Consider the following 17817-nt stretch of genomic DNA (forward strand, 5'->3'; position numbering starts at 1 on the left):
GGAGCTGATGAACATACAGAGGAAGTCGGTTGTTCCAGCAGTCAGACTGCTTCCTCCACGGAAAACAGTTTGTTTCTGAGGATATGACTGTGGCAGAGCACATCCCTGTGGAAGAAATACTGACGAGTGAGAATGAATGAGGAAGCAGACTGGAAATATTGAGATTGTTATCCTCTTTCTCAAGCTACTGTCATCCTCTCGTCTCCTGTCCTCTCCGGTTAATTATAGGTCCTTCAGTCAGTCATTCACAAGCCTATTCAGAGAGAACAATGTAGCCTAGGGTTGTGGGCCAACCTCATAGCCTCTCAGTAGAGCCAGGACAAAGAGACTTTGTTCAGGACCCAGACCATCATATTTTTGTGATAGTGGTTTTAGAAACACTCTGGACAGACGATATAATGTTATAATCAGGTAGGTTAACGGCTTACTGGATGGTAAATATAACGTGTTTTTGTCAGTTGCTCAGAGGTTAGATGTAGAGAGCCTGATTGCACGCATGCACAAGCTTCCAGTACGAGTGTGTGTGTGCGTGTGCAATGTGTATGTGTTTTTAAACAAAGGGTTTTCTATGTCTGGCACAAGCTCAGCTAGGTGTTGTCTGATCTATGTGTTTTTTTCCTCCAGCTATTGATTCTTTGTTTAGCTTTGATGTGGAAGAAAGATAGTCTGTTAAAGCCAGACAGTGCAGCAAAGTACTGCACACACACTAGCCCTACAGTCTTTGTCCCAGGGGACTGGAATATTGTGTGTATGATTTGACGTGTTTGTTCAGTATTGATCCATACGTCTTAAGAAAGAGATCACCTCACTCTCTGCTCCCGTTTCTGCTGTTGCTCTCTCTCGTCTTCTCTCTGGAGATCGACTGAGGAGAGAGGTGTTTTTCTCATCACCACGGCGACCAAGGAGAGCTCTCTCCAAGCTCCGTCTCCATGGTCACCACTCATAGGTGTTTTATTACACGAGACACGACAGACCAATACACAAACATGATCTCACTAATATAGATAGGGATGTACTGTGGGCTGGAGATACATCTGTGTTTGGACAAACAAAGAATTCAATACTGATTCAGATGAATAATGTATGAATCCTTAAGTGGATTGGTTTGCCACATGTTCCAATTAGTGTGTCTGCTTTGCTTTGTCTAACCTGTCACACATTATGCAAATACAGACAGCCAGACAAATAATTTGGCAAAATCATTTTATTTAATGTAAGTGCAAAAACTATATATAGGGTACACTATGTGCAGTTACAAGATTTTATATATACATGTATACATAAACCTTAATCTTCCAATTGATCATTAAATAGAAAAATTCAACCCTACATTATATTTTTTATTGTGGATTAAAAATCTATAGTTGTGTTGAATAGCAAGAAAAGGGCTTGAGCTGGAGTTCTTGGCTGGTAAAAAGCTTTCCCTCTATACATGAATTGGCAAAATAAGTGCATTGCAATACTTCCATAAAGTTCCAGAGCTCCTGGGATAACTATTTAGTCAGCCAGAGATCATAGGAGCTGTGTCTGAGGTTGTCTCTGGCTCTGACTCACAGAATCCTTCCATTTCCTGCATCTCCCTCGCCCCAGAGACCTGTCGTTCTCTGAAAAAGACGTGTCTCTTCTCCTTCCCTCTGTTGTCGTCCCTCACTCTCTCTGTTGATCCTCCTCTCTGCTCTAGCTCTACCTCCAGCATAGCCTGGGTACTCTCTCCTCTCTCCCCCACTCCAAGACTCCTGCCCCTGGGTACAGAGGCCAGACTTGTCCCCTTCCTTCCCGTCACCATGTGAAGTAAGGAGAAGGTGGGCTCCGAGCTTGGCCCTCTCTCTGCCACACACACACTGGACAGCCCCGACTCACTGTAGCTGTCCTGGGGACCTTTGGGAGGTGTTGTCTTGGCTTTCTTGCTCAGGATAAAATTGAAGAAAGCTGTCACCAGAAGCATTGTCCCTTAAATCAAAGTGGATAGAACACAGGGAGAAGTAAACCAGTAACTTAAATGCTCTGGAATGACAAGCCTCATTAGAGGACAACACATCTCACAAATAACATGCTTTAATTAATAAAGCATGATGAAATGTGCTAGTTTATTGTGAAATAACATTGATAATAATATCACATACTAATACTAAGTTGGAATGACTGGGTTAAAGCTGGAGGTACCTGGTTTGTAAAGGTAATGGAAGGAAAACAAATGCTGGCTTCCTGCTAGTACCTGTCAGAGTCATTGTACCTGGAATAACAGCATGCCACACCAGGACCGGGTGCAAAAAGCAGACCACAGACATGATGGAGTAGTAGAGAAACTTCTGGAAGCCTCCGAGATGAGCCATCTTCTCCCACAACACAAACAGACACCAGTCTGGGGGACATCTGCCCGAATGGGGGAGGGAGGGGGGGAGTGAGAGAGAGAGGAGATTAAAGAAAAGAAGAGGAATAGACGATCAACCCAACCTGAAATATGGAGATTAGAGATCACGGTGTGAGCCGTGATCTCTATGAAGTGAAGAAGATGAAGTGTAGCTGTGTACTTACGGCAGACACATGATGAGGAGGGCATCCAGGAAGTAGGCCATTTCAAAAAGCATCATACCAGCAGCTGACACCCTGCAGGAGACAGAGAGGAGGCAATTTTCTGTTTACCACAAGACTCACTCAGCAGGGCTGGAATAAAAATGATCTCCAAATACTGTCAAATACATGGAATGGGTTGGATTTGTAGGCTGGCAGACACCCCTGCCCCCACCTGCTAAAGATTTGAGTTGCTGGATGGAGTCTTTGCTTGATGGGTCTTACACCTCATTGTGTGACTTTCTATTGCATTTGGGAGTCATGTTGATAAGTAAGGGTCAAGATGTGGTCTGACAGGAAAACTGGTTGTTCTACGGATAATAGCTGCAAATAAAGTTTATAAACGGTTAAAAGTATTGTTCTCTAGATTCTTCAGCTCTGCTTCTCCTTGCTCTCCTCTTTCTTTTATGATATACAATCCTCATGGTAGAGTAGGTTAGACTTAAAACCTAATTTTGTAACATTTTGCCTTGTAATTGATTTGCACCATTCTTGCTCTGATTTAACCCAGAGAGTCAAATAACTGCAATTCCAGCACATTTGCTTGATATTAATACACTCTCCAGTTTACCCCTCTTCTATTATATCTAGGGAAATAGTTTTTTTGGACAACATAGAAACCCCTACAGACTTAATCTAGATTAAAACGGTAAACACAGTAAACACAGCCAATGTGCAATTTCAATTATAATGTGTTTCGGATGCAGGTCTGCATATCCCACTACACTGTTGCTTCCTTGGCAGTGATATAATCTAAGTGGGTAGGCCATACACACATTTGAACATCCTTCTCGATTTTTATCATAGTTAATCATTTAATATGACTCTAAGACTAACCCAAAAGGAGATAATATCCCCAAGTGCAACTGGTACTGTGTATGTGGATGTTTGGATTGAAGTGGTAAACAGACTTGAATTTCTTTTTCCCCCTGGGAAGTGTCTTCCTGTGGGAGTTTCTTCCTGGTGTGTGAGAGCCCCTCAGTGTGTGTTGATGTGTCCGGGGCACGTAGAAACAGTCTCTATTCTGCTAACTTACAGGATAAACATTCTTTCTTTATTAAAACTTCCAGGGGGTCTAGAGGTAAGCTACATGTGGAAAGCTACCAATCCCAGGTAGGGTCATGTACTGAGGAGTGATGAGTGAAAGTTAGTGTGAGTTAGAATAAGTTAAGAGTTAGTGTCAGGTTAGGAGGCTACAGTGCCTGGTTTCCCAGGATGACAGTGTGTGGGTTGTAGTGCTTGGTAATGAGAATACTTACAGTAGATAGACAGCCAGACTGTGGAACTCCCCCTGTCCCAAGGTTTCTACTCCCACAGCACACAGCACTGGAGGAGAGAACCAGGTTATACATCTAAGAAACGCAAAGCTCCTGCATGCTCACAAATATGTACAGAGATTGCCACATGGTATTTGCAACTGGTGTCATTGACATGCACAATATATTCGTTTCCAGAGTTTGCAACACATTGCCACTAGGTGTCAGGATCAGCTCATTGCTTTATGGGCAGAGTTCTCCTGTATACTGTGGCATTGGGAACCAGGGAGCCAAGAAACAGCAGAGAGCCAAGAACGCCGCAGGCAGCGCTACGGGCCAGCTCTGGGATAAGGGATCCAGGCCAGGCTTTGCCATAAGTGCTCCCCAGTCAACAAGAAGCTCAGTTGCGAGGGCAGCACAGTATAAAGGTTGTCTAGCACAAGACTTGAGGATCGAGTATGAAGAAGCCACATGGGTGAGAGCTGAAAAACCCTGTCCCATGCTAACCCCCCTGGCACTGTTCTCTGTTGCCAGGCCTAGAGCTACCCTGGACCTTGGTGAGCAGAAGAATCAGGTTCTTTGAAAAAGCTTACCCATTTTTGAAGCCTTTTTGCGTTATTTTTTGAATAAATGCCCTTTGGTGGGCTTACGCTGTGCCTGGCTGTGAGTCTCTTGTAAGTTGTGTGAGATCGAACCCCCACGTGAAACTCCTTGATTGCCACAATACGCACACAGAATTACTAGCCTATGATTGCAGTTTCTTTGACTTGAAATGTTTCACAACTAGAGAACACATAAAATCCCTTTGTTACTGTAGAAACTGTTTCTTATGAACGAGAGAAGTGAATTGTTGCTGAGCAAGGATGTCTTTCATCAATGACAAAATATTGAATGGAACCAGTTGTAATTTGAACCTCCTTTTTATTTATAACAGATATGTAATCTCACATAATATTACACCAAAAGGTGAATCATTTTAACAAAACGGACACATCTTTGTAGTCATCTTTCCCCTTTCACTAGCCAGGATGTAACAAAGAGCCAGTTAAACTACACAACACCGACAACTATGCTGACACTGGATGTTTCCCTGGCCCAAGATGACCAACTGTGGCTGATGGACTAGTGTGCATGGTCTCCATGTCTGCCTGTCTCTCTGGAGGTTCTGATTGCAGTGAAAAGCCACTCAGAAAGAATCACATCAAGGCCACTAACGATAGAGAAATACCCTATATGTTGTCACTGTGGTTATGTTCCTTCTCTAAAGGGGTCCAAGTCACCAGATCAAAAGACCCAACTCCAAGACGTAAGATGTGATGAGGTCATAACCTCAGAAACATTCCGGAAAGGTGCATCCATGAACTTACCTACAGCTGTAGAGATACCCAGGATCCTGCAGGCACATTCCACCACAACCCACCACACTCTCTCCAGGCTCCCCATAGCAATACTCTGTCCTCCTTCAAGTGTCTCTGAATCCGTCCTCCTCTGCTGTGTCCTCCAAACCTTCGCCTGCGGGTTCCCCCGGGAACCAGCTGGTTACTATAGCAGCATGGTGGTGCGGAATCACTGAGCTGGTACCTAGCAGCTGGCAGCTCCTAGCAGGGCAGGGAAAGCACGAATGGCAGACTGGAGGGAACTCTGTACTCCATAGTGTCAGGCTCTCTGTGGCTGAGGGAGTTAGTCCACAAACTAGGAAACTATGTGCCCTGTGGCTCACAGCACTGCTAATCAGCCTAATGTTAGACTGAAACACACACACACACACACACACACTAACTCTACCTCTTCAGCTGGTTTATACAACATTCCACATACTTCATCCCAAGGTGAGCCTGGGCAGCTCAGGGTCAAACCAGGCATCTGCTTCCATACTGGTTAAACATTGACTGCTTACCAACACAAAAGCAAGAGAGCAGTAACCCTGGAGAACAGAACATAGGTGGTATCTTAGGCTTTTTTCTCTTTAAAACCCTTGTTTTCTTCTGTGTCATCATTAATTCTGCTTAATTTTAATAACCAAAAGCAAGATGTGTTTGTTAAGAAAAGAAATACAACATAATTGAATCTATAAATAAGAGCTGGGGGAAGTAGGGCAGGTGCTGGTGGTGTCCAGTATATTGTATATGATTCTACTTCAATGGAATACAATAGAATCAGAGCAAGCTCACATCCACATCTTGACTCCTGCTGGGGATGGAGGCATTTAAATCTGATTACACTCTTACAAAGACTCCTTTGTTAACTTCCTCCAAGTTCACTTTTCTGAGTTTCCATCTTTGTCTAGTTTTTTTTGTGTATCAATGTGTGTGTATCAATTAAACTGTGTACATTAATTAGTAGTTTTCATATTCCAAATGATAGTTTACGTGTAACATGGTGTCCTTTGTAACAGGCTGTTGGAGAGGCCGACTTATTCAGGCACCCATGATGGCTTATAGCTGGCTGTGCTCCCATGTAAAGAGTGTAAGTAATCGGATGGAAGAATTAGGCTAAATAGCTGAACTTTGAAAGTTCTCTCTGAAGATTTAGACCTTTTTTTATTAAATCATAGTTGTCTGCAGATAGAGAGAAAAAACTTGACTCTAAACTGTTACTTGCTCTTAGTATCTACAATTAACTAAGTGAAATAACATAAGGTTAACAAAGGAAGGGTGTCAAGCAGCTACCTTGTGCTAGCTCAAGGCTTACGACATTGCACCTCACACAAGTACGCTTGTTGCACTTCATACTGATTTTAGAACCTTTGATTTAAAAAGCCTAAGCTACTCCATGCCACCACCAGTGACACCTGGTGGACAACTGACTGCACTTACAAACCACACAACGTAAAAAAGACACCAAAAACAAGACTGAATCATACCGTGGAATGTAATAACTATATTTACAGTTGACAATTTTACCTAGATTAAACACATATATACATATTTTAAATTCAATCTGTGTATCACAAAATTGACACAACAAGGCTATTACATAAAACTTGCAACATTACACAAACTACATTTGTTTACCAGGAGCAACACTGAGTGGCAATGGGACCATCAGACTTTGGGAAGCTTATCAAAGTAGTTTTCCAGGATGCCTTCCACTTCCTCCTCCGAGTAGTCAAGCACTTGAAAGAGAGAGCCGTCGTCAGCCCCTCTGACCATGGCCGACAGCACTGGAGGTAAGAAACATCACAGGAGGATGGTCAGGGGCCGGTGATATAGGGTGGGAAAGAAGCATGGTGCCTTTCATCAACACAGAGTGAGGAGTACCTCTGCCAGACTCGGGGCGGAACAGACAGAGGATCCTCTTGTGCATGGCCACAGCCCTGCCCAGCTCATAGCCCACTCCCAGGGACGGCTGGGTCACCTCAGCTATGATTACTGACAACACAGATAGAATAAGTTGACCCAAAGTCCACCATATTTCAAGTACAACAGCACTTTATACACACATGGCACGCTCTTTTGAATTAACAGACTTTTAAATCGTCAGCCTGCTCCAGGGATGGAATAAAGTCTGAAAATTCCACGGAATGCAGTCTGACAACTAGCCTAAGCTTAACTTTCAAAATGTAAAAGGTCTCAAGACTCTTTCTAAAGGGCTTTCTCACCATCAGACTGTTCAAGCCATTCCAGGTCTCTGTGGTGAATAGCCTTTTCTCCGCCCCCTACAGAGTCCTCACCTAAAATAAATCTAGTTATTATCATATTTGGATGACATGCAGGGGCTGCTTATGCAGCCTACTGTACTACTCAGTGGTAAGTAGCGTTACTCGATCATACCAAACATCACTACCATTGCAATATTATCGGGTGCACGGGTGAACTTCTCACGCAAGTGCAGCAAATGACAGTTGTAAATAATAAGGGCGGCACGGTAACAGGGCTCTAACCTTTTTCTGAAAGATCACCATAACCCACGTGTTCTGTCAGAACTTGCCCATATTTCTCCAACTTCTTCAGAATTCTCTGATAAACAACAACATCTTGTCTACCTCCACGAATGCTACCACAGAAGTAAATGCGCATTGTTAGTAATATATTTATAACCGGAATGGTTACCTAAATATGAGTGAAATCAAGAGTGCGGAAAACAAGTTTCTGACTCTTCATATGAAACCTACGGTTCCAATTTTACTTCTTGTGCTGCTGATGTTGGCGCGTAACCTGTAGACATGCGTAGTTGCGTACGTGTAAGCTCTACATCCAATATACTGACAGTACGGCTGTTGCGCCCTTTATTGTGTCCAGAGGCTTCTCTGTTATGTCTATGGTTGCGCCTATGTTTTTCAACGCTTCGCTACCAAAGAGGCATTATTTGGTTTACCATATAGGTATAAAACTGTATTAGTTAAAACAGCACAAAAGTACATTTGGCGTTATCACAAGCGCAATACAATTGAAACATACTTTTGTATTACGTACATAATTGAAACCATGTTTTCCGTCCTTTAGTAAGATAGGATTTTGACCTGACCAAAAAACGTATTCAAATAATTTTTGAAAAACTTTATTATTCACACAATTCATGAAAACGTGACAATAACCAATAGTACATTTATACATAAATTCCAATGGAAGGAACATTTTTCCCGTTGATTTGGGTACATCTAAGGTCTTAATGACGTTTTTCCGTAGACTTCCGTTGCTTTTCCGTGACCGTGACGTGACGACCTAAGGCCGACCATAACAGAAGCAAGTACTCTTACCATCTGAGAGAATCATTGTATTTTAAGGTAAATTGAATCTCCACTTTCTCGACAGCTTCTAATTTTAATCTATACACAGTTATCAGGTTTTTATCAAATCAAGGTTGTGATGTAGGTGGCAAATGGTTATCTCTCCTTGTAAACTTCCGTTACTACTGTACAGTGTCTAGCTCAGAGTTAGATCTAGCTAGCCAATTAGCTTTGTGCTAAATCAGAAAGGTTAGCAAGCACCTATTTAACATAGGCTAGCACGTCATTGTACGAAAGGAATACATCAGACAGCTAGCTTGCTATTATATTTTATCAGGTGTACGTGCAAATGACGGCCATTGTGGTAGCAAACCTAGCAAATGTTAAGGAAAACACAAGTGTCTCATCTAGTTAATGTTCACTCTCAGCCAGGGCCTCTCTCTACTTGAGTCTGGCGTTTGTGGATGGAAGTGGCGAGAGCAATTGAGATGGGTCCTGAGAGAATCTTACCGAATTCCGAGGATGAGCTGGGTCAGGAACGGCCGTCGGATGGCACAGTACCTGACATCGGTGGAGAATGGAGCGGAGAGGACATTGAAGAAGACGAGAGTGGTGTTGGAGACGAGGAAGACGAAAATGGAGGCTACTATTACCAGCCTTTAAACCAAGATCCGGATGGTCTACATGCTGTGCCAGTGGACCAGCCCGAGGACATGGGCTCGCATGCAGAACAGATGCAAGAGGTTCAGGAAAGGATTGAGGTACACAATTCCAACGGACGTCATTGCCAGCACGCTCTAGAACTCTTACTATATTCCTCAGTGGTCAAATCTTCATTTATTTGTAACATATTTTCGTGCCATAGGCAATGGGTCTCCACCTTCCCCAGGCGCCCCCCGCAGACAGTGAGGATGAGTTGGATCCAGAGGTGGCTGCTGCCCAGGTCAGCAACGTGTCCATTCCCATGGATGCAGGTAAGAACCCTCCTTACTAAATGTACAACAACTACATATTCCACATGATATAACTACTTACCCTTGATGCTGGGGGTTGTGTGTGTGTGTGTGTAAGAAAAATATTCCAGGTCGAATGGCTTTTTAGACATTTATCACTTACCACAGTCCTCCAAATAAATAAGAATGGAGATTTAATCATTTGTCAGGCAGACATTTGAATACTATTTCATACAGTAGTGTATTAATTTCCTCTGTTACTCTATACTGTTTGTACCTCTCCAGACCATGTGGAGCTAGTGAAGAGGACCATGGCTGCAGTGGCCCTGCCCTCCCTGGGAGTCCCAGCCTGGGCCCAGGAGATCTCAGACGATCAGTGGAAAGACATGGTCCAGCAGACCCTCCAGACCAGGCAGAGCTCTGCAGGCCTCAGGATACAGCGCAAAAAGGAATGACCAGACGTGTCTCAAATCCCATGTCTAGTCCCAGTTCCATGTTCAATTATACACTGAATTTTACCATCTCACCTGCAAACAAGTGACTGGATCAATGTCTCACAGATTGTGACTTGTTGGGAACTAACTGTCTATATTATTAGGAATTCGTACTGTGTTCATTTCTTTTTCAATGGAGATTACTCAGTGTGATCCCCTTAATCCTGTGTTCATCTTTGTGGATTGCTATAGGTCAAATGAATGAAGTTGTACAGTGGAAGAAGCTTTTCCTTTCATTCACAATATTCGTTGTTGAAAATGTCAGTTTATTGTAATGATTACGAGCTTTATGTGCTAAGGGAGAAGGGAAACCATCTGGACCTTAGTGGAGCAGAAAGAGGCACATGAACCCTCATCAGTAAAAACCTTATAGATCTAAAATGTTCCATGCCACCTGTTCTAACACCAGATCGCCTTTAAGTCCAATTGTGTTATTTTCCTTCTACCAGGTGTTGACTACCTTTTGATCATTGTAATTTACTTTGTTTCCTGTCCTAATGTGTGTGTAAATATGTAAATGGCCATCTTTAATAAGTAAACATAGAACCCAATCTATTAAAATGTGACCAATGGTGCAAATACACATGTAGGACATTTTAACTTCAATTGATGTCAAACATGTCTACTTTATTTTTTACTTTTTATTTTGTTCTGTACATACATGAACATCTGTACAAAATAAGACTTTCATACTATGTAATGCTCTACCTAATTAAAGTACAACATATGTACATATGACCTGGAAAGCAGCTTGATTAGTGTCAGAACTGGACAGGGGGCAGGGAGATATATAGGGAGGATGGATTGGAGAGACCCTTGGTTTCAAAATGCTCTCTTGAAATAACTTTTTGCTGCAGGACAAAATGAACACTGACCTCAACCACAGTACGTCATCTCTCACTAACCAGTGATCTTAGGAGCCGTTCTCTTAGTTAGCCTGGAATGTATTGACGGCATGGTCAATGGGAATGTAAATGAACCTGTTATGGTTCTTTAGGCAACAAATAATGTAATTGAACTGAAATGAGAATTAGGACTTGTATATATACCGTATATACATAATGTATTAATTTAGCATACGCTTTTAACCAAAGCGATGTACAGTACAGGGGGATTTGACGTTGTAACCTTGATCTCCAGTCAAATGCTCCAACCACTGAGCTTCACCCTCCACACACACACTGTCCAGTGCAATCCGAAACAATAGGACTGTTGTTGTACTGTGATAAGAGTGGTGTTACAAACACTCTTCATGACATATGGGACAGACTTGTGCTGTTTCAGATAAGGGATCACTGTAGCATGGGAAACCAGGTGGGCCATCCTCCAACTAGGACAGGGAGAAGAAGACAGAGTCAGTGTGTCCTGCAGCCAGGAGGACCACGTGTTGTCGCCCACCAATGGAATGGTCCGAGTGGTTGACAGAAAGAAAGACCAATAGACAACAACCATACAAGAATATGGGACAATGTGCAAAAAGTGTGAGGACAAGCTAACTAAACTGGAGGGGAGGAGGGGTCAAGTGGGTGGTAAAGTGGGGAGTGTAAACACAGGACAGGGGGGAGCCTAAGCAATATACATTACATTATACAGTACACAAATATTTGCAACAGTAACTGCAGGCAAAATGTCCCCCCCCCCCCCCGCCCAATATATAATGTGCCTGAATAGTAAAGCAAGTGACTTTTTTTCTCCGTCTGTATAGACCTATAAGGAGGATTGTTTTAGCGCACTTTCATACACAGTGTATGAGTTTGTTTCATCAGTTTGTTTCCTCTAAAAATATTGCTTAGGCGCTTGAAAGAAAGGGAAGAGCACAGACTAGGACATAGACCCATTGACTCAAGCAGATTTGCACAAACAGAGAACAGAAAGTAATTATTTGCAGATTATTCTCTACAAGAAACGAAAATAGCAATTTTCTTTTGTAACGGAGCATGACTACAAACCAAATGTGAGAAACGAGAGGGGGGGGGGGCTAAAGAGGAAAAAGGAAGCAAATAATATAAACCAAACGTAATACTTTAACACATGAATAGGGGCCTGACATGGTATTGTTATTATTATTGGTAATAACTATGTCAGAGTCTGTGGCAAACACTCAAACAAAAAAGATATCTGCAACCTATGGTCCAACATGGCTACAGCATGAGGAACAAACCCCTGACGTCCTGTCCACCTCTGACTGAAAGGCTCCCCGAAGGTCTCATTTTGACACAGTGACATGATTCACTTTTGAGCTACCCCCTTTAATTATCAAAAATACATAATTTTTGCATGAAACTCTTCTACAGCCAAGTTGAGATTCTTTTTTTCCAAGACTCTTTGTACGGACAATACAGACATTCAGTGTTTGGATCGTTAAGTGCTTTTTAAGAGTGGACTACCTTGGAGTTAACAGGACAAAATAAATCTACTGTATTTGGCCATATCAGTTTAGTGAACAACAAAACATTTAAAAACACAAGTCAGAAACAGACCAGACCAAAAGCACTCCTAGACCTCCATGCGAGCGGCTGAGTGTACAGCGATTGTTTCTCATTGATTCGTACATAATCCAATCATCTAGGGATTTTACAATCATGCCGTTAGCTTACAAATAACCAACAGGAGAAATGGTTATTCAACATACACTGTAAGGCCATGAGTTGGGGATGCAAAGACATGAATGACGTAAGGACACACAATGTCCTCAAATGGGAGCAACCAAAATTCATGTGAGGTATAAATGGGTCATTCATTTGTTTCAAAGGTGATCGTCTCAAATTTGTTGAGCTCTTTTCCATTGCCTTTGAGAGTTTACGGAGCTTGTTGTCTTGAACAATTAAATCCCTGGATCTTGCTAGCTGGGTGCTATTTGGACAGAGAAGAACTGCTACCCAATGTACAAGAAACATACATTCACCCTGCCTGTACACCAGCTAGCTAAAACAAAGGCTATGGATCTCCAGAACGTTTTGAACCCTCACACCACTTCTACAAAGCAGAAGAACACTGACTTACTTGCCCCCACATGGGGTGTCGGGGGTATGTCGGGGCAGTACTCTCTTAGCACAGCAAGAAACAAGGGTGGACCAACATGTGGAAAATCGGACACAAATCCTAACTCCGAACAAAACTAAAATGAAACAAACATGCTTCACAGAGGCCGACACAATTATTTGTTGAACTGATTGCTGTCCGCGTGCAACCTAAAGATCGTCCCACTGTACCCTCAGATTACAGTGTGTGTGTGTGTGTGTGTATACGCGCGTGTGTAGGGCGGGTATTTGTTGGCATGTTACAGTTTGTGATGACCGGGTGTTCTGACGACAGGGCTCTCCAGCAGAGGTGGGAGGCTAAAAGGGGCGCGGGTGAAAAGAAGGTGGGCGGGTCAGGTGCACAGCAGGCGATGGGTGGATGGATAAAAGACAGAGGAGGGGGAGGAGTTGGCAGAGGGGGCCCCCACTGTTCCCTGGTCAGAGGGCTTCCTGATTGGCCGTCAGGTACTCCTCCGCTCTCTTGTGCGCCTCCAGGGCTTTTATAGTGTACACGTCCTGCGGCAACTCAGACTTCCGTCGCATCAGCGCCTTGTCCTTCTTGATCTCCTTCATTCCCTGAAGAGGCGGGAGAAAGAGAGGGGACACCGGTCAGCTCCAACGCTAGTGAGCGTGTAAGGGAGTGCTAAACCTGTGAGTGTGTGCGTGTAAAAAGAGTGTGATGTACCCGAGTGTGTTCGCGTTTGTTGTGTGTGTGTGAGCCGTACCTTGGAGTGTGTGTGTGTGAGCCATACCTGTGAGTGTGTGTGCGTGAGCAGCAGGTTGTACCTGTAAGTGTGTGAGTGTGTGCGCGTGAGCAGCAGGTTGTACCTGTAAGTGTGTGAGTGTGTGTGCGTGAGCAGCAGGTTGTACCTGTAAGTGTGTGTGTGTGTGTGTGTGTGTGTGTGTGTGAGCAGCAGGTTATACCTGTGAGTGTGTGTGTGTGTGAGCAGCAGGTTATACCTGTGAGTGTGAGTGTGTGTGTGCGTGAGCAGCAGGTTATACCTGTAAGTGTGTGTGTGTGTGTTAGCAGCAGGTTATACCTGTGAGTGTGTGTGTGTGTGAGCAGCAGGTTATACCTGTGAGTGTGAGTGTGTGTGTGCGTGAGCAGCAGGTTATACCTGTGAGTGTGCTGATACCGGTGTGGCCTCGGTCTCAACAGTCTTCTTCAGCAGCTGAATGTCCTCGGCAGTGGGCGTCTCCATTTCCATAGAGTACAGGGGCACTCCTCCTGCACTCTCATTGTACATCATGTACTGCGCACGCACGCACACACACACACACAGTCAAATACACTTATTAGTGGGTCTGAAAGGACAATTCAACAGTGATGCGCCCACGGACGTCCTCAGAGCAGAGAGAGGCGGCTTGGTGGCGAGGCGGCTAATGGAAACCCACCTCTTCCTGTGGGTGGAGGCCCGGCCGCAAGGAGACCTTGGTCATCTGAAAAGAAACGCAGAGTTTAGGACACAAAAGAGACACACGCACACACCAAACAGTGACTCGCTATGCAAGGCAGTCTACTTAATTAAAATCATATCTGCCTGAGCCTTTGGCGCAGGAAAGCTGTCACGAGACATGATTAACTATGATTATTAGTTAAGTCTGGAACAAAAGAATGTCTAATTATTAACAGCATGACCCTGTTTTAAACACCCCAAAGACTCCCTCCACCACAGCCCAACAACGAGGCAGAACCAGAGTTGGTGAGGACCCGTGCGCCCATTTAGCAGTCGTAAAGGGACAGGTATGAGACATTTCTGAAATAGGGAACATTGGAAGGGGGTGTGCTGGGTGGACGGCCATTGGATTTTACCACACAAAAACAAAGCGGCGTCCGACACAAATCCATGAAACCGGCTGGTTCCCTAAGACTCCCGCTGCAACGGCTGGTAGGCAGCTGGCACCCTGCGGTGACGAGCCTACCTGGGGATTCTGCTTGGCCAGCTCCTCGATCTTGTGCCAGATCTCCTCCCTCTCCTTCAGCTTGTACTTCTCTCTGAGAAATACATTAAAAAGAACAAAAAACAACAACATCAAACACTTTAGACTGGTCCCACTCCGAAACCACCTGCCTTGCATTTTCCTCTGCCCGGGAACATGATCGATACTCCTGGATGAGGACGAGGGACAGTGCTGATTTAGAGGAGAATCATAAAGATGTCCCCTCTTATAGACACAGTAGGTGTGTGTGTGTGTGTGTGTGTTTGAAACGGCACTCACTTCTGTTTTTCTGCCTTGTACTGCTGAGTGCAGTCATCAAACAGTTTCTGGTTCATCTCCATGAAGAGCTTCAAAGCGTTGTAGATCAGACCATGGATTGTTCTGTCAAAAGGGCAGAGGAATGTCCATTATAATACCAGTCAGGCAGTAATATCACTGAAGCCAACCAGACGTCAAAGCCCTGGTTAAGTCCTATTAGGATGTTTAACCTAAACGTCTGACTTTCGCAGAGGTTTATCTGACTGAATCTAAACACAAAATGGTGCAAAGTATCGTGGCACACATCCGGGGGATGTGGGGTTTCTGCTGAATGAATACGTTGACATGAATTCCCTCTCTGGCTTCAGAACACCATGAGGTCAGGGCTCGTACTTGTTCCAGTGGCTCTTGGAGTTTTTGTAGAGAGCAGGGAACATGATGGGGAGGATCTTGGCTGCGTTGTCACTGATCAGACTCATGATGTACTCGTTATTCCAGTAGTACAGAGCCCTCTCTGCCACCTGAAAGAAACAACAGAACTCGCTAGTTAGCCAACTCTCCTGAACTCTTCTCCTTAACCCCTTTCCTTAACCCCTTTCCTTAACCCCTTTCCTTAACCCCTTTCCTTAACCCCTTTCCTTAACCCCTTTCCTTAAACCCTTTCCTTAAACCCTTTCCTTAACCCCTTTCCTTAACCCCTTTCCTTAACCCCTTTCCTTAACCCCTCTCCTTGTTTTCCTCTGTTATACAGGAGAAACATCACCTCCTACAATCATAGATGTTTCTGTCACATGGTTTTATTAGAAGCCAGTTCAATCTACTGGCGAGCGTACCTGGAAGTGTGGACTGGACACACACTTGGCCAGCTGTCTGAAGAGCGGCTCCATGACCTTGACAAACTCAGAGGGCTCGATGACGTCCAGGATCTCCTCCAGCTCGTTGAGGAACATCACCTCTTTCGGACTGTGGGTCTTGGGCCAGAATTTCAGCAGGCCCATTATCACCTGTGGGGTAGGCACATCAAGCAATTAAATAGGATTTGGTCCTACAAATGGACATCCTTGTTTTACTCATTTGAATTGTAAGTAATGTTGTTTTATCCTTGGCATTAACCACTGAAAATACTGTTAGAACGGTGCACTTCTAGTCTCTGATTATCTGCTACACTTTGGATAAAAGCGACGTGCTAAACGAATACAAGAAAAACGAGTATATAAACATAAACCGGTCTTCTGTTGTCGGGTACACGCTGTATTAGCTCGGAACTGAAGGCTTAAACTCAATTCAGCAGAAAACTCACCGGCTCAGTCAGACTGCTGTCCTTTTCCAAGAACTGCACCACACAATAGGCCAGCTGTGTGGGGAGAGAGAGGGAGAGAGAGAGAGGGGGCCAGCAGTGAGAGAGAGATCAGACAGGGAGGGGGGGCTAATAGAGAACCTGCCCCCCCCCCCCCCCCCCTCCTGCTGGGTCGAGGAGGCCTTTCCAACAGAGCCAGCTGTGGCGCGCGCTGACCTGCGGGTGGTACACGCTGAGAGACTTGACTTTGTGGAGGGGCAGCAGCACGCGGATCAAGAACATCTTGTGCTCCTCCTTCAGTGGGAGGGCAAAGCCGTTGATGATGCTGAGGAGGGGGGACAGAGGGGGGGGGGGGGGGGAGAAGAGACACACGTTTGTTTAGACAGGCGAGGTCGACAGGGTGGAAGCATGAGCATGATGGTGGTCGAGGGGAGGGGGGGGGTCGCGTTTACCTTCCTAGGATTTCCAAGAGCTCTGCGATTCCGTTGTGGTGCTCCGTTTCATATATAAACCTGCAGAATAACACAAAAAATAAACACATCCGGCATCATTCAACTTGAACTTGAAAATACTGACGGGATCCATGGAGACGTCGTCAGATGAGTAGATATACTGGAGGTATGAAACCAGTCGATATGGCCAAAGCACCGTCAAGCCTGCATATTCTAGAACATTGTCGAGGTCGGCGTCAAACCTGTAGAAGATGTTGTTGATCTGTCTGCGGATGTAGGCCCTGAGGCCCAGGAACTTGCCGTAGATCCGATGCAGGATGGTCTTGAGGAAGTCCCTCTCCCTGGGATCTTCACTGTCGAACAGCTCCAGGAGCTGCAGGGGGAGACAGACAGGATGACCAGGCAGCGCCAGCTTCTCTCACATTCCTACAACAGGCTCCTCTGGAAGCTAGCGCCAATGAATGCGTCGACAAAGAGCGTCATTATCAAGAAGGAACATTTCAGTGTGGACTGTTACAACAGGCCAGGTGGTTTGTGAGAGTGAAAAAAACAAAAACGAACAAACGGAAGAGTTCAAGTTGGGTCATGAGTTTAGTTGTTACGAGACGCCATCATCTCCACACTGTGCCAGAATGCAAAGCAAGAACAGGGAGCCAAGCGCCGCACTCAGAAAGTGAGGAGGCTGACTCAAGTTCTTATCAATATTCACAGAGAAGCAGCCACGGAAAATTGATCTCAGATAGAGCAGAGTGATAACTTCCCTCTCAGCTCTCGTTTCTTTCCACTGTGTGGGAGAGAGAGAGAGAGCGAGGGCAGCCAGGCGGAATGCCCTTTTCACAGACGGCCACGCCACACGCGCACATACAATACACAGGCTAGCGCACACGAGCACGCGCACACACACGC

The 17817-nt window shown here is 44.7% G+C and overlaps 4 protein-coding genes across 8 annotated transcripts in view; 1 reads left to right on the forward strand and 3 right to left on the reverse strand.

Moving 5' to 3' along the window:
* Positions 1–1240: 1240 nt before the first annotated feature.
* Positions 1241–5424, reverse strand: tmem72 (transmembrane protein 72). Of its 2 annotated transcripts, none has more exons than XM_084710133.1 (5): positions 5195–5424; positions 3831–3897; positions 2536–2607; positions 2234–2373; positions 1241–1950 (listed from the first exon to the last, which is right to left on the reverse strand). In XM_084710133.1, exons 1-5 carry the CDS (start codon positions 5268–5270, stop codon positions 1502–1504), a joined length of 804 nt encoding a protein of 267 aa, XP_084566259.1. In that variant the 5' UTR covers positions 5271–5424; the 3' UTR covers positions 1241–1501. The 2 variants fall into 2 exon arrangements, with proteins under 2 accessions (XP_084566259.1, XP_084566258.1); XM_084710132.1 differs by having other exon boundaries at positions 2216–2373.
* Positions 5425–6692: 1268 nt separating this feature from the next.
* Positions 6693–8026, reverse strand: dnph1 (2'-deoxynucleoside 5'-phosphate N-hydrolase 1). Of its 2 annotated transcripts, XM_084710045.1 has the most exons (5): positions 7942–8026; positions 7711–7823; positions 7429–7500; positions 7088–7198; positions 6693–6990 (listed from the first exon to the last, which is right to left on the reverse strand). In XM_084710045.1, the coding sequence occupies exons 1-5, from the start codon at positions 7992–7994 to the stop codon at positions 6872–6874; spliced, it is 468 nt and encodes a 155-aa protein (XP_084566171.1). In that variant the 5' UTR covers positions 7995–8026; the 3' UTR covers positions 6693–6871. The 2 variants fall into 2 exon arrangements, with proteins under 2 accessions (XP_084566171.1, XP_084566172.1); XM_084710046.1 differs by having other exon boundaries at positions 7711–7982.
* Positions 8027–8343: 317 nt separating this feature from the next.
* On the forward strand, positions 8344–10549 carry mea1 (male-enhanced antigen 1). The gene is made up of 4 exons (XM_084710044.1): positions 8344–8553; positions 8925–9257; positions 9362–9470; positions 9735–10549. Exons 2-4 carry the CDS (start codon positions 8961–8963, stop codon positions 9902–9904), a joined length of 576 nt encoding a protein of 191 aa, XP_084566170.1. The 5' UTR covers positions 8344–8553; positions 8925–8960; the 3' UTR covers positions 9905–10549.
* The window catches only part of ppp2r5d (protein phosphatase 2, regulatory subunit B', delta), a 30535-nt gene continuing 23267 nt past the window's right edge, over positions 10550–17817 (reverse strand). For all 3 annotated transcript variants that reach the window (XM_084710042.1, XM_084710041.1, XM_084710043.1), the window contains 11 exons: positions 17154–17284; positions 16912–16971; positions 16676–16784; positions 16463–16516; positions 15996–16166; positions 15556–15683; positions 15184–15285; positions 14887–14959; positions 14359–14403; positions 14082–14216; positions 10550–13539 (listed from right to left, as the gene is read on the reverse strand). In XM_084710042.1, the coding sequence (XP_084566168.1) occupies positions 13402–13539; positions 14082–14216; positions 14359–14403; positions 14887–14959; positions 15184–15285; positions 15556–15683; positions 15996–16166; positions 16463–16516; positions 16676–16784; positions 16912–16971; positions 17154–17284 (1146 nt within the window). In that variant the 3' untranslated portion in view covers positions 10550–13401. The remainder of the gene's footprint in view (positions 13540–14081; positions 14217–14358; positions 14404–14886; positions 14960–15183; positions 15286–15555; positions 15684–15995; positions 16167–16462; positions 16517–16675; positions 16785–16911; positions 16972–17153; positions 17285–17817) is intronic.

Source organism: Hypomesus nipponensis, chromosome 11 (genome assembly GCF_054491055.1).
Source record: "Hypomesus nipponensis isolate SF chromosome 11, ASM5449105v1, whole genome shotgun sequence".
Lineage (NCBI taxonomy): Eukaryota > Metazoa > Chordata > Actinopteri > Osmeriformes > Osmeridae > Hypomesus > Hypomesus nipponensis.